The 23878-nt window shown below is 39.2% G+C and overlaps 1 protein-coding gene across 1 annotated transcript in view; it reads left to right on the forward strand.

The window, feature by feature from the left end:
- Positions 1-5172: 5172 nt before the first annotated feature.
- Positions 5173-23878, forward strand: part of SUSD1 (sushi domain containing 1) — a 40976-nt gene continuing 22270 nt past the window's right edge. Inside the window, exons 1-10 of the mRNA XM_064403881.1 lie at positions 5173-5295; positions 7085-7216; positions 8694-8849; positions 9503-9655; positions 11058-11234; positions 13133-13312; positions 15324-15503; positions 20808-20902; positions 22548-22737; positions 23731-23825. Coding sequence (XP_064259951.1) covers positions 5211-5295; positions 7085-7216; positions 8694-8849; positions 9503-9655; positions 11058-11234; positions 13133-13312; positions 15324-15503; positions 20808-20902; positions 22548-22737; positions 23731-23825 — 1443 coding nt within the window. The 5' untranslated portion in view covers positions 5173-5210. The remainder of the gene's footprint in view (positions 5296-7084; positions 7217-8693; positions 8850-9502; positions 9656-11057; positions 11235-13132; positions 13313-15323; positions 15504-20807; positions 20903-22547; positions 22738-23730; positions 23826-23878) is intronic.

Genomic DNA, 23878 nt, shown 5'->3' on the forward strand with positions numbered 1-23878 from the left:
GGCAGGATGGCCAGAAACCAGCCATGACACAAATAAGGAATTTATCTTCATAGATAATATAATTTGACAAGTTGTCATATTTCTCATCTAATATTTCTAGACCCACTTTAAGACTCATCTTGCCCATAAATATAGCAAAGCTGATGGTGAGAGAAGGATAACACAAATATAATTGTGTAGTCTGTGGGATTTGGGTTTTTCCTCTACCTATCAAAGATATTGTCATTAATTTTTGCCTTATTGACAAGCTGTTATTAAGTTCTATGCAGCTTCAATAGAAAGGCCAACACCCCTGTGGGTGAGCTTGAGGAGCCTGGTAGAGAAGAAAGCATGAATCTTGTTGCCAAGTTCTTTCTCTTCAGATTTTAGCAGATATTTTAGGATCTGAAAGGAAAATATGTCTTTTCATCTACTTGGAGCTGAAAAAATCACAACATTACTTTTTATTTATTCATTATTATTTTTAAAATGTATGAAGGAAGTGCTGTTACTGTTCCTTTCTGAACTTTTCCTTTGTGCCTCTCTCTCTCTCTCCTCCTAACTACAGTCTTCAGTCAGCAAAACCCTCAAAACAATGACACAGCATGAAACAATCAGAAATGATAGCTATCAGCACTACTCTTGGATGACATTCCAAGATCTGACAACACCAGGACATCTCCCCATAAACCAATATACACTAAGTCCTTGTGGCTTAAAAACTTCTAAAAACTGGGGCAGGGTGCTGTGGCATGAAAGCTTCTACCAGAGGCTATGTTGCACCATACATACTTATGTAGGAAAACTGTCCCAGTTACACATTTAAGTGGGAGGGAGAAGTGGAGAGGGAGAGAGGGGTTATCTTATCAAAGCTCCCAGTGGGTTTGTGGCAAAGCCTAGTTTGGTCTCCTATACTAAAACCCAGAGATAGCAGCCCTTTTGCTCTGGAGAGCTGCTTTTCTGATTAGCAGTAACTGTCAGAAGGCTTTATCACCTACTGTGCCCTTGTTATGAGATGTACAGGGCATGCTCTGATATAATCTGTCTTGGGTTGAAAAGACAGGAGCCTGTGAAGGACGGCAAAAGCCTCCTGTGAAATGGAGAAGGTAAACCCCCTCCCTCCAAATTATCACAACTTCAGAATTAAAAAAAGGCTCTCAGGCAAAGATATGGGAAACGGGAATAACAGTTCTTTACTGGAAGAAAAAAAAACTAAATAACAATGTAATTTAACACAAGCAAAACAACGACTGGCAGAGTAAGAAAAACCTGGCACCCTGAGAAGTCAGGGTGCTGATAGCAGACCAGCCAAATGGTGGCTGCTCCTCCTGGAGCGGCGATCTGCAGAAGGGTGTAGATCCCTTCCGAAAATGCGGCGAAGGAGCAGCTGGGCCTCAGTTCCTGATTCCTCTCGGAAATCCAGCGAAGAAGGCTGTCTGTGGTCTCAGAAGTGCTTGTTTTATGGTGGCAGGGATGCTTGGCTCCTCCCTCTGGGTGGAGCATCTCTCAATGGGATGATGTAACTAATCTTACCAGCCACAGTGAGTAATTCAATAGCCCATTAGCAGGACATTGTCTTCCTGGCAGTGTCATTGTTCTTGAAAGAGATAAGAAAAACTGCCTAACCCCCAACAGATGGCAAAAAAGAATACATGCCTATTTTACAAGCCAGGACATTATATAGCCCATTAGCAGGACATTGTCTTCCGGGCAGTGTCACTGTTCCTGAAAGAGATAAGAAAAAACTGCCTAACCCCCAACAGATGGCAAAATAGAATACATGCTTATTTTACAAGCCAGGACAATCCTCTAGGCAAATTGTTCATTCAGTTGTAACATTCAATATTTCAGGTTCAAATTCAGATATCCAATACTTTTGCAGAAATCTCATTTACATTTTTCAACTCTGCTAGGAGTTGAGACAGTGGTGTAGGCACCCTGAGAGTACAGACAGAAATACTGCAAACAACTTGAGTGATAATATTTCCTTTTAAAAACAAATCAAACAAGATACTGCTTTACTTCTGCACAGTATCTACTGAAGCATTTCCAATAGAAACTGAAGAGGGTCAGCCAATCTTTTCAGTTATTTCTGAATATTTTGAGTTAATTTTCAACAATTGATGTTTTTTATTCTGGGAGCTAAGTGGGTAACCAAAAACCAGTTATTAATTTGAATAATTTTAAAGAAGCAAGAGAGACAGAATTCAGATGGAAGGAATCTTCCATCAAGATGTAGTTACCCTTTTCATTGCCATTTGGAAAGAAGTACTGGATAGAAAGCTGTTCAAGAATGCAACTGCACAATGAATAGCTGAGTGATCTGTTAACAAGGATGAAATAAATGTATTCACTCTGGCTGAAGATGTTTGCTCTTTTTAAAAATGTGTTTGCTGAAAGAACTATTAGTATAAAATATTTTGTCTTCATGTGTCAAAATAAGCAGTGTAATCTATGCCAGAAATCCTTAGGAGAAAAAATAAAGATATTTAGATGACATGGTGATATTCATTGTCTGCGAAGGAGACAGAACAAATACTGATTGCTGAGGAGATGTTTGATCCAGCTTGCCCTTCTGATTTTCAATTATCTGCATTTACACACCTGCAAGCTAAAATTGCACAGGAAACTTCCAAGCATCTCTGGATGAACTGAATTACTTTGGCCATCACAACTCTTCTCTTTTCACAAAGAAGAGCAAATACTGGTACATACATCTTCTGGGTAATTTAACGTTAGGGATGAAGGAAACACTGTAATTACAAACTAGGCTTCCTTTAGGCTTGACAAGGAAAAGATTAAAATTTTTATCCTATCCACACCAGAAAATATAGGTATATATTAGTCTGTGTTTTCATTAGAGAGATTTTTATGTAAAACTAGTAAGATGTGCTGAAGATGTTAAGGATGAACATGTTGGGACACTAGTCTGTCTTACCCTCCTGAATCTTTAATTGTCTTTCTGTACCAGTTAGCTAGGGTTTGGGCAGGTGACCTCAGGGCAGAAGTGATCTGTGATGAATCTCACTGGTGGATTCAAACCTGAAGTAGTGGAGGAGATTCTCTGGGAATGCTGTGAATTCTACATCACTGTCAGCATAAAGAGCAAGTTAGACAAGTCAGGAACCATAGAATTGTCCTTGTTGTAGTGCAGAGAACAGAACAAATAACCTCTAAACATATTTTGACACTTATTTCTTATTATCATGCATTGAATTTAAAGTAGCCTTTGTATGTAGTTTATTAATTTGGTTCTGAAGTATGTCTTAAACAGCAATTAATTGTGTGTTTGAGACACAATAGACAGGAACATAACAAGGAGGTCAATTCTAATCTAGGTACTGTAGTTTTTTCAGCTGATACACATAGTTATTACTTTCTTTAAATAATATTTCTATTAAAAATTTTAATTGGTTCTCTTTATAAATATGATGCATTTCTTCAGGCTTTGTGCCAAAAATATTTTCCTGTTTACTGCATGAGGTGTTTATAATTATAAAAAGTTGCTTCCACTACTTTTTATGAAAGGAATAGTAGAAATTGCAGTGATTAGTAGGTCTGCTACACAGTGGGCTGCCAAGGAAGTGGAAAATTGTAATTTCCAAACCATTTTAATACGTTGTGCAAAACAATTGCTCTCTGAACGACTCCTTATAATGATAAGCTACTTACCACCACTGAGAGTGCATGCTTTCAATTTCAGTAAGTTTAAGGGAGAAATATGCAGTAATGACATCTGTAGTGTGTTCTTCCAAAAGCAGGATTACCTGTATGCAACTGGCTGCTGCTGAAGAATCTGGTCAAGATGAATAAGCATCGCTGAAGCTGATTTCAAGTATATGATTTTCAAGTATATGCCTACTTAATCAAGTATACATGATTAAGTAGGCAGAACTGTAATTAAAAAACCAAAACAACAAACAAACAAAAACCCCCCAAAAAACAAAGGACTTCCTCCCCTCAAAAAAAACCAAAAACCAAACCAAACCAACAAAAAAACCCCAAAAAAACCCAAAAACCAAAAAAACCACAACCAAACAAAAACAACAAAAAACACCCAAACAAACAAAAAAACCCCAAACAAACAAAAAAACAACCAAACAAACCAACAAAAAACCAAAAAAACCAAAACCCTCAAACCTGGAAGAGAGCAGCATACATAAATAAATCAATAAAGTTGATGATTCAATGAAACTGGATTTTGTGTCCCTTGAAATCAGACAGTGATAGTTTGGTGTTTGTTATAATGCAGCAGGAAAAGATCAGGTTATGTCCCTTAAATGCAATAGTGATGGAGATCTGGGCTGAATTAGCATTCAAAGGCATTTATGAAAAGCCACCATAGTATATAAGCAAAACTTTTTCAGGAATCTCATTAGAGTTATCAAATATGCCAAATTCTACTTTTGTGTTATGCTTTCCCGATTCCTCGCCTTGGCACTCCTCTGTTGTGGTAATTGGGCAACTGCATTTGTAGATGAAGTTTATGCAGCTTTCTAAAATGCAGGCTCACGGACATGAATGATGGCTCTGAGCGCCAGGGCTATTTACTTTATTTCAAGCAGCAAGGGCTGGCCGTGCGCGGCTGCACCAGCTTCGTACATCGCAGGGCTGATGCGCCAGCTTCGTGCCGGGGCTCGGGCGGCACCGAGCGCTCCCGGCTCCGTCCCGCTTGCCGGCGGCTGGCGGGAGCCGGCACAGCCCCACGTACCAACAGGCGTGTCTGTCCAGCTGCCCTTCCCGGGAATCGTAAATAATTCTACCATCCGTTTCTCCCCCGCCCCCGGGCTATGGACAGCAGCAGCCCTTATCAGCCTTGCCACCTGCCTGGCCGGGGCAGAGGCGGTGTCCCGGGGAAGGAAAGGGGTTGTGCCAGGGAAGAGAGGAAAACGAAAAAACAAAAAGGAAAACAAGAAAAAAAGGGAAGAAAAGAGAGGGTTTTGCGGGCAGTGGGGCGGGGGAGGAAAGGGGCCTCGCTGAGGCCGAGGGCGCGGCGGCGCCGATAAGGGGGAGCAGCGCCCGCCGCCCTCCGCCCGGGGCCGCTCGGGCTGTGCCCTGCCCTCGGGCTCTGCCCTGCCCTCGGGCTGTGCCCTGCCCTCGGGCTCTGCCCTGCCCTCGGGCTCTGCCCTGCCCTCGGGCTCTGCCCTGCCCTCGGCTCCCCTCCCGCCCTCCGCCCCAGGGGCGATGCGGAGGCGCCGGGGCCGTGCAGCACCGCGGGGCGCGGCGGGGCCATGAGCTGGGGGCGCGGCGGGGCCCCGGGGCCGCTGCTGGCGCTGCTCCTGCCGCTCCTGCTGCTGCCGGCGCTGCTGGCGCGGGGTGAGTGCGGGCGGCCGGGGCGCGGTGAGCTGCAGGGCAGCGCCAGCCCCAGCGCGGGTCAGGGGCCCGGCTGGACGGGTGCCCTCGGTGGCGGTGGCACAGGCAGCCCGTGGTGGCGGCGGAGCGCTCCTTGGTGGCGGTGCTGGGGCAGCCCATGCTGGCGTGCGCGGCCGGGCTGCCCGTGGCGTGGCGGAGGAGCAGCACGTGGTGGTGGCGCTGGAGGCAGCTGGCGGTGCTGGGGAGCATCCCGCAGTGGTGGTGATGGTGCTCGTGGCGTGGCGGCGGAGGTGGCCGTGGTGGGTGCTGTCCTGTGCGCTGGCTGTGTGTCTCCTCGGCACGTGGTGACAGCGACCTCGTGTCCCTGGAGGTCCTACCTGCCAAAACAGTGAGGGGACCGTAGTGCTGGCATGATAAATTGTGTGTTGTGGAGGGCAAACAAGTAATAAAATGTCAGCTGTACTAGTAAGGGGAGGCGGGGGGTGGAAACACGTTTTTACATCTCCTGAAGCAGCAATCTGAGGAGGATACTCCCATGTCTTATCAGAAGGCTGAGGTATCATGAGAAAGTTCTCTCCATGGCTGTAAATTAAATTTTCTGATCTGTGTTGGCTGCCATTGCATGCTGACAGTTTTTGTTTTCCTCTCTTATCAGAAACATGCACATACAGAAGTATATAAAAGCATGAATAATTAGGAGTAGGAATCAGTGATGCTTCCCACAGCCTTAAGGCACTCATAAAAACCCTGAAAAAACTGAAACCTTGTGCATGTGGAAGGGCAGTTTATCACAGTGATAAATTTGATGCATAAAAAAATACTAGAGCATTCAGCTGCCTACTCCTTCCAGTTATGATTATGTACTTAGATGTTGTAGAGTAGTCAAAATTTTGTCAGAGATGCTAAATATACAGTGATGGTAGTATTCTTCTCAATTTCTGCTATCTTAGAAAAGTAAAATATTCCAAATTTCTGTGTCAACCTCCATCAGACATCAACTTGTGCAGTATTAGTTCTTTATTTTAAAATGTAACAAGGCATCGGCATACGCATGCTTTGTCTATATCACATCCATCCTTTCTCACATTTGTCATTTGGAAAGCGAGGGTATGTGTGATAACAAAAAGAGCTCATAAAAAATGGAGGAAAAGTAACATAATGCCCTGAAAGTATGAATGCAAAGAAAAAAGACCTATTGTATTCTAATTTCATGTATATTTGCAGCCCTGTCAAATTATGGTAAATTGGTTGTGTGCTTCTCAATCCCTTTTAATATAAATTAATTTCTAAAATTACTGTAAGTAATTTTACTCCTAGCAACGTTAGCAACATTTTTATGGAATAACATTTTTACCATATTGACACTGATACAAACAGATTGATAAGTATCCCAAATGTCTATGTGTAAATAATAGAAGGAAACACAGCAAAACAGAGGAAACAGAAATAAAGACAAAAGAGAAACAAATGCATATGAACCAAAGATTAATAACATTGGATAGACCTACCTACTGTATGCCTTCTAAACCTTTCTGAAAGCCAAAAAGATATTTTCTTTGTTGTCAGAGAAGAGAAGGATGGACAAAAATGTTCATGTATTTATTTGTTTAATCTTTTCTGGTTTTTTTGATCTTTAGTCTTTTAATACAATAGCTGTGGTTTTCCTACAAGTTTTAAAATGAGGTGTTTTAATCTGGATGTTATCTCCACTTTCAGTTCTGTGCTGTTTTTTCCTACCATGGGAGTTGTAAGGTACTTTAGAAAATGTAATGCTGCCTTTTTGTCCTTAAAGTAATTGTGAACAGATCCATTCCCGATGTCTGTGCAACTTGCCACATTCATGCAACATGTCAGCAAAGTGGAGGAAAAAGTGTTTGTATCTGCAATTATGGATTTGTAGGCAATGGAAGAACCCACTGTCAAGGTAGGCTGCCTGCTTATAAAACGGAAAGAAACTGCAAATTCCTAAAATGTTCCTTCTCAAGTAATTTTAATGAATTCTTCTAAGCATGCTAAAAACTTGGTCATTTCCTGGAAGAATCTCCCATAGAATATATTTGGATTGTTTTTCCTCACCAAAAGACTTGTACATATTCGGAAGTGTTGTTTAACGTTTTGTTACTGTGGCTGATAATGTCCTTCTGAGACTATCTCATATCAATATGTGAATCAAAGGACAATGTCAAACGCTGTGCCTTAGTGTCTGTAATAGCTTACCAGTGCTTAAAGGGGGTGGTTCTTCACCAGTGATCTCCTCCTCCCTGTCTCTTACCCTTCTTTCACAAAGCACTGGCAGCTGCTGGATGCTGCACAGAGTTTAGGTATCTTGTTGTAGGAAAACAAAAAACTATAGAATGCTTCAAGTTGGAAGGGATCTTAAAAATTACACAGTTCCAACCCCTTTGCTGTGGCCAGGGACAGCTTCCACAAGACCAAGTTGCTCAGAGCTCTGTCCAAGCTGGCCTTGAACACTTTCAGGGGCATTGGGGCATCCACAACTTCTATGGGCAACCTGTTCCAGTGCCTCACTACCCTTACAATGATGAATTTCTTCATAGTGCCAAATCTAAATCCATCCTCTTTTGGTTTAAAGCAATTCCCCCTTGTTCTAGAACTACAGGATGTTGTCCAAAGTACCTCTCCAGCTTACTTGAAAATACTCTTTAGGTACTGGAAGGCCATAATAAGGGCTCCTCAGAGCCTTCTCTTTTCTAGACTGAGCAACCCCTAACCCCTTCAGCTTTTCCTTGTGGGAGACGTGCTCCAGCCCATGATTATCTTCATGGCCTCCACTGGACTTGCCCCACCTGGTCAGTGTCCTCCTTATGTAGGGCACCCCAGAGCTGGGTGCAGGTTCCAGGTGGGCTCTCACCAGAGCAGAGCAGAGGGGCAGAATCCCCTCCCTCCCCTGCTGCCCACGCTGCTTTGGATGCAGCCCAGGACACATTTGGCTTTCTGGGCTGTGACTGCTCATGGCCGGGTCAAGTTCAGCCTCTCACCCACCAACACCCCCAAATCCTTCTCAGCAGAAGATCCTGATCTGCTCTTGATCCGTTCTCTACCCAGACTGTAGCTGTGCTTGGGATTTCCCCCACCCAGGTGTTCCATGAGGTACTGTAATCAGAGTACACCATAAGGAAGAGTGGAAGGAGAGAGCAGGGCCCTCTGCTTTCAGCAGCTCTTAGACTCTTAGATAACTTAAGCTGTGTCACAAAACTGTATTCACATTTTCATCCAGGGGCATTTCAGTTGTTCTGCAGCTTATCAGCAGTGTTTATGTCCCAAATAATTTATAAAGGAAATCAGCAAGGAGAAGTCTGGATACTTGAGCCTGAGTGAGGAGGGCAGGACACCCCACTTTTCTTAATCTCTCTCTGATGTTTTTTTAAATGTACTGACAGATAAAGATGAATGCCAGATTGGAGCCAGCAAGATCTGCGGAAATCATACCCTGTGTCATAATACACATGGAAGTTTTTACTGCGTTTGCCTTGATGGATACCGAGCCTCCAACAACAACAAGACATTTATTCCCAATGATGGCACAAACTGTACAGGTAGACATCACAAAGAACCTTAGGCATGATAAATCCAGAACTGCACAATTTTTTAAATTTTTTTTTTTTTGCCATCACTGTAGAACTTATTTTCTGACACTATACCAGAGAACTTCTGTTGTTGATGTGATTGTTTGACATTCAGGTTCCTAACAGCTATGAATTAGTTCCATTTTGAATTCTGCTATGTTACAAATCATTGCTTCACAATCTCATTCAAACAATGACCTTTTCAGAAGAAGCAGCAGCAGCTAGATTAACAAAATAGGATGATATTTAAAATTCACCAGATTGTAATTTTTGTGTTTAGTGTAGAATATTAGCCAGTTTCTTGTTAGTGATGAACTGTTGTAACCATTTAAGAGGTGTCCAGATACAGGATTTTTCTGGAATTGTTTGAACAGCATATAACATTGGAAACTATTTGTCAAGTAAACCAGCAGTAATTCTAAAGATAGTTAGTGACAAAATTGCAACAGTCCTCTTTCCACACGCTTGAAGATGAGACAATGATAAGCTCCTTTGTTTTCCTAGGAGAGCTGTGAGAAGCTATGTAGAACTCTGCAAGGAAGAGTTAAGCTCGGGCCCTTTATTAATGAATTAAAACAAAACTCCCTATTATGAAGCGCATCTACTTTTCTCTGAATTTTTAGATGTTGATGAATGTGAGGAGTCTGGGCTGTGTGGTCACAATGCAAGGTGTGTGAATACTGAAGGAAGCTACATGTGTTACTGCAATGATGGTTATAAATTAGAAACTGGAGAGCGTTCTTTTCGTCAAGATGGAAACATAGTTTCATGCAAAGGTGAGAATCTTTGGATGCTGTTTCTGGTAGCAGATAAAATCACATGTTGCACCACAGTGTAGTGCCTGTTCTGGCCTGTGCTTCTCCAGGGCAGAAACCATTTCGCTGGACTTTGCTTGCTGTATGTTTTTTTTTTTTCTCTTCTTGTGTTGTTTGTTCCAGTGACGTCAGGATCCTGGAGTCAACACCAGATATTCCTACAGGTTCTTAGCAGTGCTTCAGATGTGCAGGGTCAGAGAAGCTTGATAATGTTATGAAAGTAATGTAGTTAGTTTCTGAGTAGAAAGGAAGTGTGTTGTAATCCAGTTGTTTATATAATCACACCACATAAAGGGGAAGAGAAGAGAGACTAAATAGCTGAGAAGAGAGGTTAGATGAATGAAAAAAGCCGAGGGGACAGGAATAATAAAATAACAATTTAGTAATTTATTACATACTGTGCCTCCTGCGCAGAATAAATAAACAGTTCAGTTTACGTTGCCATAACAAAAAACAAACAAACAAACAAAAAACAAAACAAAAAACAAAACAAAACAAAAAACCCAAACAAACAAACAAAAAAACCAAACAGAACCAAGTTTCCAATTTGAAAATCTGTCTTTACTGTCAGTTTTCACAGATGCAAACTGCTAGCAGTGTGAGCTATGGATGTCAGAGTATATAATGAACACAGGCATCCCAGGTGGAAGGAGCTGCCCAGGTTATATTCAGCTTTTATTTCTGCATTATTGCCAGAACCATCAGTACAGCTCACAGCCTGTAACTGCTCAGTTTTTCTGACTGGAGTGCTCCGCTTTGTTTGCTAGAATTGCTGATAACCCTGCTTCTTATCTCACTGACTGGCCTCTCCATATTCTGTGGTGGAGTGTTTGTACCGATTGTGTTTCTTGCAGAGTTGCACAAGGGAGCCCTGTCCAAGCAGATGTGCTGGAGGAGTGGAGCTTTTGTATGCAAGCTGTTTCAATGAGATGAAGGATTTGAGGGGCAGAACATTTCATTTCAATTTATCTGCTGCAGAGTGCTTCACTTTTCCCATGCACAGGGAAATAAAGCTGTGTGTTGAGACCTGAAATTCTCCTGTGATGTTGAAGTGTCATTCAGCCGTGGCTGTAATGAGACTGGCCCAAGCAAAGCACCATCACATTGCAGTGTCTCATCTTTGCTGTTGTGAATGGCTCCAGCTGTATGTTAGTAAAAGTGTAGCTCAATAACTGCTTTCCTGTGTTCCTCCAACTGTGGCCAGGACAATTCTTCAAATCTATTATTCCGCCTCTTTAGTAAGCCCTCAGATTCATCAGATCAGGTGTATTTTGGGATGTGACCACCTAGTTTAGCTGGTTTTAAACAGGTCAAGTGTTGTGATTTATGTACTGTGAGATCTTTCAACCCAGTCTCTTTGCAGAAATCGGATGTGGTTCCCCTCCTGAAATGAAGCATGGCTACATTGTGGGGAACTACAGCTTGCTACCAGGAAGTGCAGTTCATTATGAGTGTCAAGAAGGCTTTTACAGCAATGAAGGAAAGTTCTCATACTGCACTGCAAATGCAACTTGGGAACCTGCTACTTTAAGCTGTAAAGGTGAAAAGAGTCTTACATTTTTGTTAAATTCTTCATTAAGGGGGTTCATGCATGGGAAGTGTTTGTAATGATAGTAGACAGTTTCCACAATCTGGAAGTGTTTTTTCAAGATCTGGTTATTTGCAGAAAAAGAAGAAAATTAAAGGACATATTATTGTTTACCTTTTTCTTTAGTGTAGTGACATTTTTTATGCTGGTCCCTGCATGTTTACAGACACTGAAGTGTGTCCTTCTGCCTGTGAGCTGAGGCCTAGAAAACAACTAGATTTCTTTAGCATTTCAGGGGAAAGACTACTGAGTTGAAAGGCATCACTGACCTCTCATGAAAACATCAATTTTCCTGACACCTTGTGAACTTTTGTCTGAAGGTTTGCTGTAGATGCAAAATAGGGCATCATAGCACTCCTCTTCTCTGGGTAATCTTCATAATTTTAAGAATATTTGTGCATGAACAAACACTTAAACATCTCTGAAGAGTTAAGTTTCCTATGACTGTCTTTAAAACATGTACTTGCTTTGGTGTTCTAATCATCCATTCTCTGGCAATATTACTGCTTATGAGTGCAGGATTCTTTTTGTGTTCCTGTGAGTAGTTAGAAAGCCTTTGTATCAGTATATATAGTGCTATGCTTGAAGCACTAGCTAACAGAAGACACACTGCGTATAGCAATTCTATAGGGGAGAATTGCCATCCTGTAAATCGTCACTTAGTGAGGAGAATTCATTCTTTCTCTGAAACAGTCATCTTTCTTTCCAATTATTTCCCCTTCTCTCTCTCTTCTTTTTCTTCCTCCAAGAATGGACAGAAATGTAACATTTCTGAGAAGTGAATAAATTAAAATAAGGGTGCTAAAACAGTGTGGCTTGGAAAAGCAATATTAACTGTCACTAAAAATTCATAAGAAAGAAAAGATAAAACAATTTTTAAACAATACAAGTAACACTTTCTCCCCCCCCCAAAAAATACAGTCAATGAATTTGAAAACAAAAAGGGAGTGCCCAGAGTCTCAAGTGGTCTCTAGAGGAAGATTGTGTAATGTAACTCTTGCAAGTTGTTGATATTTTTTTTTGTTAATGTTTTTCAGAAGTTGCTTTTTCATGTGATTTTTTAAAAATTTCTACAATCAAACAATAGGCCAGGTCAGACTTTCTCAGCATGTCTCTTATGGTTAATTGAAATAAGATACATGATACACCAAGAAACAGCCAAAAGTCTAAAATGTCAAACTTATTTCCTCCTTGTATTGCAAGTCCTTTCCAATTAGGACTTATCTTTCTAAAACCAGCAAGTCTGGTTCTTTTTAATACTAGTAAATGTACCTTTAACAAATTCTTTGTGTGTGTGTGTGTTTGCTACTTGAATTCTTTGTTTAAGCTCTTGCCTCAACAGGAAACTTTTATATTGTATGTTGTAACCTTTTCTGTGGTTAGAAAAGGTTATTTTTACATTATTTTTACAGTTTTTGTAAACTTTTAAAAGTTGTGCTTTCTAAAGGCAGTTTCTGCTCATTGGCCTTCCTTTGAGTGTTGCTCATTTTGAATAGCATAGAACCACCTTATCCAATGTAATCAGGTTTGTAGAAGCAGGGGAGTCTAAAGATTCAGAAGAAAACCATGACTTTTCTGAATACCATCAGCTTGCTGAGGAGGGAGTAATGGTTTTAGCATGCTATTCTGAGAGAAACACAGAAAAGTGTCCTTTTATTTGGAAGTAGATGTTTGGAGTAGCTATGGCACTGTCAGTCAAAGTGGGAATATTGCAGAGGACCCGAGGAAATGTTGTATTACTACAGGAGAAGAGGGTTAGCTGGTAAAGATGAAAAAATACTTATGTGAGTGCAGCTGTCATTGCTCCTGTTGACTAACAGGTCTATCTTCCCCTTCCTTCATCTCCTCAGGTGTGGATTGTGGGGCTCCACCTTCTGTTTTGAATGCACGTCCAACATCTGTGAGTGAGACCAGATACAGAAGTGAAGTGACTTACAGTTGTGTTCATGGGTACCTGATGGCCGGCGGCAGTGGCACTGCAGTCTGCAATGCCAAAGGACAGTGGGATGGCCCTGATTTGGTGTGCAAAGGTACAAACAGTCTGCCTTCTGATTTGTGTAGCAGAGATACTGTTTAAGTCATTGTAATAAATATCAGTCATCCTCTTTGGGCATTCAGTTTATACAGTCTTCTGACATAGAAAGTTGTCAAAAAACAAAACCCATATATTGAACAGAGTGGTTTTTTTAATCTGTGTTGCTAATGAAGTTGCAATAAATTGTTAAAAGTTAACATTCCAAGAATGTAATCCCAATGTGTGTCAGGCATTGGGATTACCATAAAATGAAAATACAGCTTAAATTGCTGACATTCTTTCCAGTTCAATATCCACTCTACTTTTCTGATAGCAGTTGAAGCCACTATCAGAAATCAAGCTGCTATTAGTTATCAACATACCTTCAAAATTCCTGTATTTGGGCAGTTTCCAGCTGCAAATTATGATTGCTTATACATGCTGTTGCTATTTGAGATAGTATTTGAGTCAAGTCCCTTACAGTGCTATGATTTGGAGGAATGTAGCCTAAAGAATTCCTCAATAACATGGAACATGGCGAGACAGATAAAAAAAAAACCTTTCCTTTTTTCTTTTTTAAATAATCTGGGCTCATATTCTTAGTAAGGAGATTTTAGAATAATTACACTCTTTATTCAGTTTTCACAAATTCACTTTTCCACTTGTTGGGTAAGCAATATTTTTTCAGCTTGATCCAGGATCAAGCCTTCAGTTTATTGCAATCAAATGTAGTAATTTTTTTGAATGCTTCATGTGTATGTAATAGCCACTCTCCACTTTTAGAATGACCTTTAATATTCTTATTCTGAGTCATGAGCCTAAGTAGAAGGTTTGCAATGTTACACAAGAATGTGCTTCTGCATTTCAGTCTGCTTACAGAATGGCCATGGGCAGGTAGCTGGAACAGGAGGAGTTTTCGTGTCTCTTTGCATACTGTCCTTTGCATACTGTGTCTCTTTGCATACTGCGTGAGTTAAGCACATGCTTCCATGTGCATTAGTTATTCCAAGGCTTGTTCTCATTATTTATAGTAGATACATTCATACTTATTGGTGTGTGAAAAGGAAGGTAGTCATGATGGTGGATGTATTATCCATTGAAATAAGCATGTTTAAATTTTCCTTTAAAGATAGTACAGATCATGATTCTATAAGCTTTGGTTTTTACTTCTTTGCTTTCCTTTTTTAAAATAGAATTTCAGAATCACTTAAAATTATTGAATGGATTTAAAAGAACTTTTTTGCTCCATATAAGCTTTAATGAGGGTAAGATTTTAATCCTACAGTGTTTGCTTCTTATAACTGAAGTGGTGTAGAATCTTTTATTGAAGATTCACATTCATTGTGAATTGAAATGCAGATTTTACCCTAAATAATAATATTCCACCTATTTGATCTTCACTTTTTATTATTTTTGTTCCCTGTTTTTATTATTCAGTCCCCAAAACCTGAGAAAATGAATTAAATTATTAGTTAATTATCCCAGCTTTCTAATTATCTGTAAAGTGGTTTGCATAATCTATCTAATTTTCCCTCAGAATTGCTCATTCATCTTGTCTGTAGCAGCATCTTTTTTCAAACTTGAATTAGATCCACTGACAAAGGAACATAACCTTCTTGATGGTGTTCTTTCACAACACTCCGTGGACCATGTGTCTTTTTTAATATCTACTGCTACTAATGGTAGGTAAAATAAAGGAATAAATAGCATGTGGATGATAAGAGAGTGTTGTGGGAAGATAGACTTACTCATAAAAATTTGCTCAAAGATCCTTGCTCTCCACTTCTAATCAGGACACTTTCTTTTATTTTATGGGTCATCTTGTAGGATAAATGTCTCACCCTGCTAGAAGGTCTCCAGCCACAAAATTCTGGGTTCTTATTAACTCCTTGACCTCTAGGAATCTCTAAGAAGTGGAAAAAATTAAGTGTAACTTGCTGGGACAATTCATCCCTCCATCTTTAACACTTTGATGTCTTGCCTGTTTTCATTTCAAGGTTTTGTTTTCCTGTTTTTCTCCGTTCTAGAAATAGACTGTGGCAAGCCTTTGCTGATTCCACACACAACAATGACCTGGGACAACTCTACTACTCTGTGGAGCAGAGTGTACTATCACTGTAAAGAAGGATATTATTTCAATGGAGACAGGAATTTTTCAGAATGCACAATAGATCAGTCATGGGAGAATATTACATATGTATGCAAAGGTAACTGTTACCATATAAAGTTGCTATTTAAATTTCAATTTAATTAGTTTGTCATTTCTGTTCTGAAGTTAAGAGCAGGAGGAAGAATGAGGGCAAGAAACCCCTTTCTAATTTATGATGTAGGGAATGTGGTGGTACTTTTGGATGGAGTGGTCACAGAAGAGTGTTAACAATAGAGCAGCTTCTACTGGATGACACAGATCTTTCTGTAGATGTCTTGCTTTTCATCTCAAACAGAAAGAAACTAATGCAACTGGAGTTTTATTGCTTCACTGAGGGCCTTCAGCTTTAGAAGCCCATGAAGTATCACCAGAGGGGCAGAAGACATTTAACAATATTTTCTTGTTACTCTAATACTGTAAAGTGCACTCCAGTGGAAATAGTGACAGTTTAATTTGAAGACTTTTATCTTTCCCTCTCTGGTTTGTTTTGGTTTTTGTTTTGTCGTAATGACCAAAGCAAAATTTGTTCATGGTTGCCTTTCCAGCCTACATCTAGTTGTCTGAACTTTATTCCAGAATTATTTTCTTATAAAAGAATGAGTCCTAAGAAGGGAGATGTGTAATAAAGGTGTTGTCGTACTGTGTGCTTGGAAACAGGATGTTATGACATTTTATCAACAGCAGCAACAAATAGATGTTTTGGACTATTACTGTTGTGCTCATTAATGTTCTTCTGCGTCCTAGAAAGGAATTGTCTATCACTGGCCATCTCTAGCTCTTTAGTAACAGTGCTGTCTTTTGCAGGAGATAGTGTTCATTTAGCTTTGAAATATCTTTGTGATTTTCAAAATGACTAGAAATATGTCCTTGACTGCTGCCACTTAACTTCATACAGAGTTACTGCATGAGGCCTCTCTTCACACACTTGACCTCTTGAGTATCAATGGTGAATGTAAAACATGTGACGTCAAGTAAAATGAGTATGCAGAAAAGCAGTTCTCTCAGCTGTTAAAGTGTCCAAGTAAAAATGGAACTGCTGTTCTTAGAAGTCATGATTTATATCTCATTCAGGAAACTCACATGACAGTATTTTGTGAATTGATTTTGAAGCCAGCATTGTGTAAAGTGACTAAGTTAGATAGGTCTGTCAGTCTTTGAAGTGCCAAGAGTTGTCTTGAGTGCTGTAAAGTTTTGCAGACTGCGTTCACAGGATTACCATGGATTTCAGCTAGAGCTTTGCCAGATTCCAGCCCTAGCTGCTGGATCAGAGAGCCAAATAAGTCAGTTATCATCTAATAGAATGGTAAAGAGAGTTACAAAAATAGCCTAACTAGTCCAGACTTTAAAAAAAAATCATCAACAGGAAATTGTTACAAAATCTTTCATCTTCTTGACTTCTACATTTTTCATGTTCACTAGAGTTAACAAATTGCTTTAAAATTAAGTGAAATTTCAGTTTGTGCAGGGATATGCCTTTGACATTTACATGCTCTTAATGGCATGTAACAGTAAACACCCATTAAAATGAGAGCAAATTATGTATCATTCCAAAATAATTCATGATAGGCGTTGGAAAACCGATTGTCTTTTTACCCTGCCTGAAAAATTCCATTAGAAATAAGGCAGTTAAGAGAACATCTGTTGGAAATTGTCTCTGACAAATAATTTCTTAGTTCATTAAAAAGTGACTGCTGTGGATGCCTTTTATTTGCATTGTTTGGTGCATTGTCTGTTTGGATATATGGTAAATATATATGTGTGTGTGTATGTATACAAGTACTTTCCTAAATAGCTAGTTTAAATACTAAAAAATGTCTTTACAAAGTCAATTTTACTTGTGATGCTGATTGGATTAAGCCATCAGTAAGGTAAAGCAGTAGTAAGCTGGATTACAGTTTTTACACACCTCTGATTTATACACATAAAATGAGGTGATTGAAACGCAGAGAACAGACCAGCAATTGAAATACCTGTGTGCTTAGTGTGTGAACCTGACATCTCGTGTAGCTGGTCCTCACAGAACTTCTTTCCCTGTGGAGCAGAAGTTCTTGGTTTCCCAGAATCTCAGAACCATTACTGTTGGAAGAACTTCTGGATGTCATCCAGTCCAATCTCCCTGCCAAGGCAGGGTCACCTAGAGCAGGTGACACAGGAACACATCCAAGTGGGTTTGGAATGTCTTTCTGTTTCCCTGAGCAGCCTGTTCCAGTGCTCTGCCACTCTTGGCATAAAAAAGTTCTTCCTCATGTTCAGGTGGAACTTCTTGTGTTTTAGTTGATGGCCATTGCTCCTCATTCTGTCTCTGGGCACCACTGAAAAGAGTCTGGCACCATCCTCTTGGCACCTGTCAATAGTTGCAAAAATGTGGTTTGATTAGTAGAAGATGGTGTTTGCAGCATTGTTCACCACTTACAGAATTGAACAGGCAAAAATATACAAAGAAATCTAATACCTGGGTTTTTTCTTTCCACTAAATTGCTTGTATGCACGGGGGTAGGTAGCAAGAGCTCTGTAAATGAACTTGCATGTGTGGATTATCTTTTAGCTACTTGCTGAAGTTAAATGTCAGAGTGGAGCTGATTCTATCAACTTTCTGGTAAAAAAGTTGGTATCTTTGAATTTCTTGACATAATTTCTCCCCCTCCAACACTCACTGGTACTGTTGAAACACTTTGCACGACACATTCTACCATTTGTGTTGTGTTTGCCAGCACTTGTCTTTCCTGGCTGCCAACAGCCAGGTGCTATTTGCATCTTTCTATCATCTCCCAAGTCTGCCTTTCTCTCTTTGACTCCTCCAGGATTTCTTTTCACCTTTCAGCTCTGGTTCTCCAGGTATTTATTTGCATGCTGTTTCTAGGACACTTTCTGTTGAGATGGGAAAAAGATTGTGAAGGTAACCTGAAGATCAGTGGGGTAGCAATGAACTTCACTTGCCTTGGTTAATGACAAGTTAAAATTTATAGTGCTGAGATATAGGCAAGTGCAGGGTCTTTGCTTCTCCCATCTTATTTGTGAATTTAAGTATAAGCTGTTGATCAAAATCAGATACATTTAAGACCTGGGTGCTACTGTTTGCTGCTGTGTTTCACAAACCGAGTTCCCACATGCTGTTAGTCAGTGGCACTGTTAGATTTCACAGTAGAATGAATGTTTCAAGGAACCTGTCTCACTCTAGTTGCAGAATGGTTTTTTTCAGAGAAATGTTTGTGCTGTTATTGGATACTCTGTTTATGCTACTGGGATTAATGTTAAACCAAGCTCTTTCTGTATATTTGCTTGTCCAAACAAAGATTGTGTGATCAGTAAGAGTAAAGGAGAAAAAGCAGTCTCCTCAGAAAGCTGAAGACTTTGTTGTGGTAATTGCTCTGTACAGGTTTTCATGCTCTTTCACTCACATCCATTTATAGTGGAAACTTTTGAGAAAAGATCTGCCAGCTATTCTGTGAATTTATGGTCATTGCCTGGTGGCCTTGTCCACAAAGTTCAGAAAGCATAACAAATATATGGATGTTTTACAGAAGAAAAAAAATGCTGCTATTTCTGCCTTCTTCCTTTGAAAGAGACCACTGTAGAGATTTCTTTCCTTGCCTAAGTACCCAGTGCAATCCCTTTCATTTTTTGCTGCTTTTCCTTTTTTTAAGCTGTATTATATAGACTCATAAGTCAAGTTGCAGATTTGCTTGCTAAGAAGTCTTGCAGATTACTCCCTCTGTTATTCCCCCCTGCCCCCCACCTCCTTGTTATGCATTTTCATTCAGATCTCATGGAAACATTTTCCCTCTGTCTGTGAGTCCTTCTTGCTATCCACTCTTTTAATAAAACTGTGTCTGATTTAAAGAATGCAACAACTGAACATAATCTTTTGCTTTGTGTTGGTACAGAAGCCTTAGACTGCAGAATCTGCAAAGCAGATAACAATAACAATAAGCAGTCCTTAAATACAGTTAATCACACAGGTATTTGTAAGAAATTTGTTTTAGAGGACATGCAGATTAAACTTTTCTTCTGTCCTGGAAACATGGAAGCTTTCAACAACATTTCCTTATAAAATGAATGTAGAATGGGGGAGTTAAAATTAGTTGGGAAATGAACTGTGTCTAGTGAGTGAGGCATGTATTTGTTGAATATATGAAGAGGGAGATAATGTTAGAAAACAGTTTTATGGCAGTTCTGATTAAAAAAATAGCTGCAAAATACATTAACAGTTACGTAGTAGTTCTAAATAGCTGCCTAAATATGGAATGATAGAAACTCATAATGTACTGATTTATTTTAGTGCCAGCTTGATACCCACATGCTACAAGAAGGCCCCTGTTAGATGGTAATGAAGTTTATATACAGAGGAAGAGTGCCCTGACCTGTGCTTGCTTTAACATCAGAACAATACACTAACTATTTTGTGAATATTCCCTGAAGTATCCAGCATGCTGTCCTATAAATACCTGTCGATTTTTCAGCAGCTACTAAGTGTTTTTCAGCTTAGATTCTATATCAGGTTGGGTTGGTATGACCTTGGTCATATAGTGAATATAATAAAAAAATATGATAGTAGGACAAAAGAATGACAATTTGAAGGCTGGTGAAGTAAAGGAGTAAGTATGCTCACTGTCAATCTGAGTTGTGACCAGAAGGAGCTTTGTTCTTAGCTATGTGAGAATCTTATCTCCTCATGTGAGAGCAACTGCACTGTGTCTAATGACAGCAATGAGAGAGCTGCTGGAAAAAAGCATGAATGAGCTGACCTTCCTAGCTGTGCTTTGTCTCTGAGAAAGCCTGCTCTTCTAAGTGTGTAAATTAACAGATGTGTGTTGAGGGATGTATCTCTGGTTGCTAGAGCTGTACTTCCTACATGCTTGGTTCTGTGGGCTCCATTGTTTTAATCTACTGTTTATTTTGAAAAGTGTTCTGCTGTGTTATTTAATTTTATTTATTCTACAACAAGAAAAAAAATGCCAACACCTTTTAAAAAGTGACTTGAGTCACTTTTTAATGAACCAAAAATTTGATTCCACTACAAATAAACTCTTTTCCAGTCTAACATGGAAGCTTTCTTAAAAGTTCCTTGGGTCAGTTTATGTAATGCTGGCTGTATGTTTAAAGAGTTCACAGTCTTTAGCTCAGGACATGCTTTTTCAGTTAGCCTGTTATTTTAAATTTTAGGAACCAACACGGTTAAGAGAAAGCCTTCTACCTAACATGTGCTTACCTTCTTAGGTTTTTTCCTGTTTGGACAAAAAAGTAAAACAAAAAAAACTCCAAGACCAAACCACAGAAATTTAAGGAATAAACAATTGCTCCAAACATAAGATATGCATGAGAAGTAATAATTTTCTTTCTGTGTTCATGCTTTTGGTCACAGAGGAGGAATTATTTAGTAATTTATCCATATTCAATGAAACATGTGTGAGATGGCAAAGGAAAACTGGAAGACTGGGAATGCAGGAAACATACACAGTAAGTAATAATGGAAGTATTTGAGATTGGGGGTAACTTTGTCCTGGTTATATCTGCTGGTTCAGCAGTGGATATTTGTATTGTGGGTTTTGTTGATATGGCAGTTTGTCTCAGTCTTCCCAGTGGAGCACCAGGAGGTGACTGGCTGTGTTAGGAAAGAAAAAAATTTCACCTAAAGGTAAGTGAAAAACTCATGGTTCAGGGTCTCATTCCAGTAAATCACCTAAATGCCTGCTTGAATCTGTAAGAGGTTCAGCACAAGTTTATGTTTAGTGAAGTTCCATTGAAGAGCTCAAGCTCACATTGCCACAGAAAACACTGCAGAACTTGAGCTCTGTCCCTGTCTTGGACAAGCATCTCAACTAGACTGTGTCTCACTTGCAGATATTGGATATAACATGTCTTAAAAATGCAAGGTGTACTGAAATAGTGTGCCTTGCTCAAAAGTTTCAACTAATGTATATCTGAACATTTTAGAACAATTTTTCTTGGAAATTTAAAACAGCCTTTGTAAGGACTGGGTTTTTTCTCTTTTAATTTTTTTTAAATTTAAATTAATTTTTTTTTAATTTTATTTTTTTTATTATTTTTTTTTTTAACTCAATGAACATAAGAATAAAACTTAGGGCATAAATTCTCAGATACAAATGTTTGGTCAGTGTTATTGAAGGCCAAAACAGCATGATAAGAATTTCCATGTTTTCACAATAACATCCCAAGAAAGGGGTTTGTGTGTGTGTGTTATTTGGTTTTGGGTTTTTTCCCTTTTTTTTGTATGTATAAGTAAGGAAAAAAAATAAAAGGGATTGTTTAGGATGTCAGGGGTAAGTACATTAATGTGGAAAACATTTGAAGGTTGGGCAATAATTTTGGAAAACTACCCATCTTTCTCCTCCTATGTTATAACCAAAGTATTTTTAGTTTGTATACTTTTATTGAGCACTGCTGAGATTGAAAACACAGCTTCCCAGTTCCCCTGACAGGTCAAAACTGTTTTTTATGTACCCAATGGTAACTGGCAAGCTGTGGATCTCTGATATAATGTGCTCTTTTCACATGTTTTTCCTGAATTCTGCCATCTGAAAGACACTTCAGAATAGCCAGAGAAGGTGAGCTTTGTCTGTCCCTTCATGTCATACAAGCAACATGTTTCTTTTTCACTGCATTGGGACAATCTTAGACAAACTTGTCTACTGTTTGGCGTTCTGTCTTACTACTGCTTCTGTGGGGCAAGGGGGAAAAACTAGCAAAAGGAAAAGAAAGTAACAAGTAGATGCACCTTTTATCTGTGTGCTGTAAACAAGAAACAATATTTGCTCACACATTACTATTTGAGTTGGAGATCTTTGTAGGATCCACAATAGATTAGGTTCCTAATAGATTGGATTAGATTCCATAATAGGTTCCTTCTGTCTGTTGTAGAAATATATGTAATAATATGAATAATTTTAACAGCCAGAAGAACTAAAGGTCTAGTTTATTAAGACATCCCATAGCTAGTAAAAAAACCCATATATTTTCCTTGAAATGATACTCTAAAACAGGTGTAATCCTGTGTTCCCTTTAAGAACCTACAGGATTAAATAAACTAGTATTCTGAATTTTTGAGCCACAACAAATTGCACTATTGTCTTTGTTTCAATAGTTTCATATACTGGGCCAAAGATTGGATGAGAAGATATTCTCAGAAGATATGATATTTAACATCAGTACAAGTGAAGATAACCCAAAGGTGTGTTTAGATCTGGACTCTGGAAGTAATTATATCGTGAATATAACCACCATTTCTTCTACAAACATCACTGTCTCAGTTACAGTAGCAATTCAGACAAAGGGTAAGTTGTATTTTGTATTCTATCTGCTTATAAAAGAACTTACTGTGCTGCAGAGTTCACTGATTTGAGTCTAACAGACAGGAAAAGGGGCTGTTTCCTAGACTTCATAATTCTTTATGCTGGCTACGTGCATATAGACACTGTCAGCATCCTCTTTTTCTGCTAGATGTTTTTCTTTCTGCTCACTTGGCCATTGACTCTTTGAGCAAGGACAGCAGTGTCAAAAAGTACCCCTCAGAAAGATTTGGCAAATTAGTTTTTTCAGGACTTGTCTTCTGGCTGAGGCAGGATTGGTACAGAATTTTCGTCATGGTACAGTGCCTACTGGTTTCTATTTTTTGCCTTGAAATATGGTTCTCTGCCTGTAGGAGATTTTCCTGTTGCTTGGCTATGTGATACTAATCTAAATGGTATAAGCATTACAGACAATGCTGCTGTGTTTACCAGTGATTAACAGGGTTCTGGCACTTATCAGCAACTGTACAGAAGTCATGTTCCAACAGTGGATTTCTGTAGTATTTTAGTCGTGGAGACTTTGGCTTGTCTTCTGACATACTAAGTCTGGTGAGACAGACCTTGAGCAATAATTGCTTTTGGAATCCACAAAAAGTATGCTCACATGCTTTTTCCTAAAGGGCATCAACTATGACAAATTTTTCTGTGATAATTTTATTTACATCAGGAGGCCTGAACCCTTGATCTTTCTGTCATTATAACCTTCTTGTAAAGTAGTAAAGCAAAAGTAAATCGTGTGTTAGATTTCCTGAATAGCATGCTTGGGTTTTTCCAAAAGCTGGTTTCTCTGGAAAATGGTCATGCTTTACTTATCCTGTTTGTTCATTCAAAAAGAAATAATAGCCTACCTCTCTTTCTCAGAAGAGAAGGAAATTTAAAACTTTTAAGAAATTTTATTCTCTGCTACTCATATTCAATGAAGTTGAAGGAGGTAGAGTTTTTAAAGTAAGTTGATCTCTTTTTTAATTGTCTCTACAGTAAAGGAAGCTTTCAATAATGTATTAGTTTTTAATGATACCTGCTTGAAATGGAGGAGAAATGTCAGGGGAACTGATGTGGAAGACAAATACGCAGTAAGTATTTTGAATCTAAAAAGCAATTTTTATCAATCAAAAACCTAATTTTT

The sequence above is a fragment of the Passer domesticus genome, chromosome Z, assembly GCF_036417665.1.
Source record: "Passer domesticus isolate bPasDom1 chromosome Z, bPasDom1.hap1, whole genome shotgun sequence".
In the NCBI taxonomy this organism is placed as follows: domain Eukaryota; kingdom Metazoa; phylum Chordata; class Aves; order Passeriformes; family Passeridae; genus Passer; species Passer domesticus.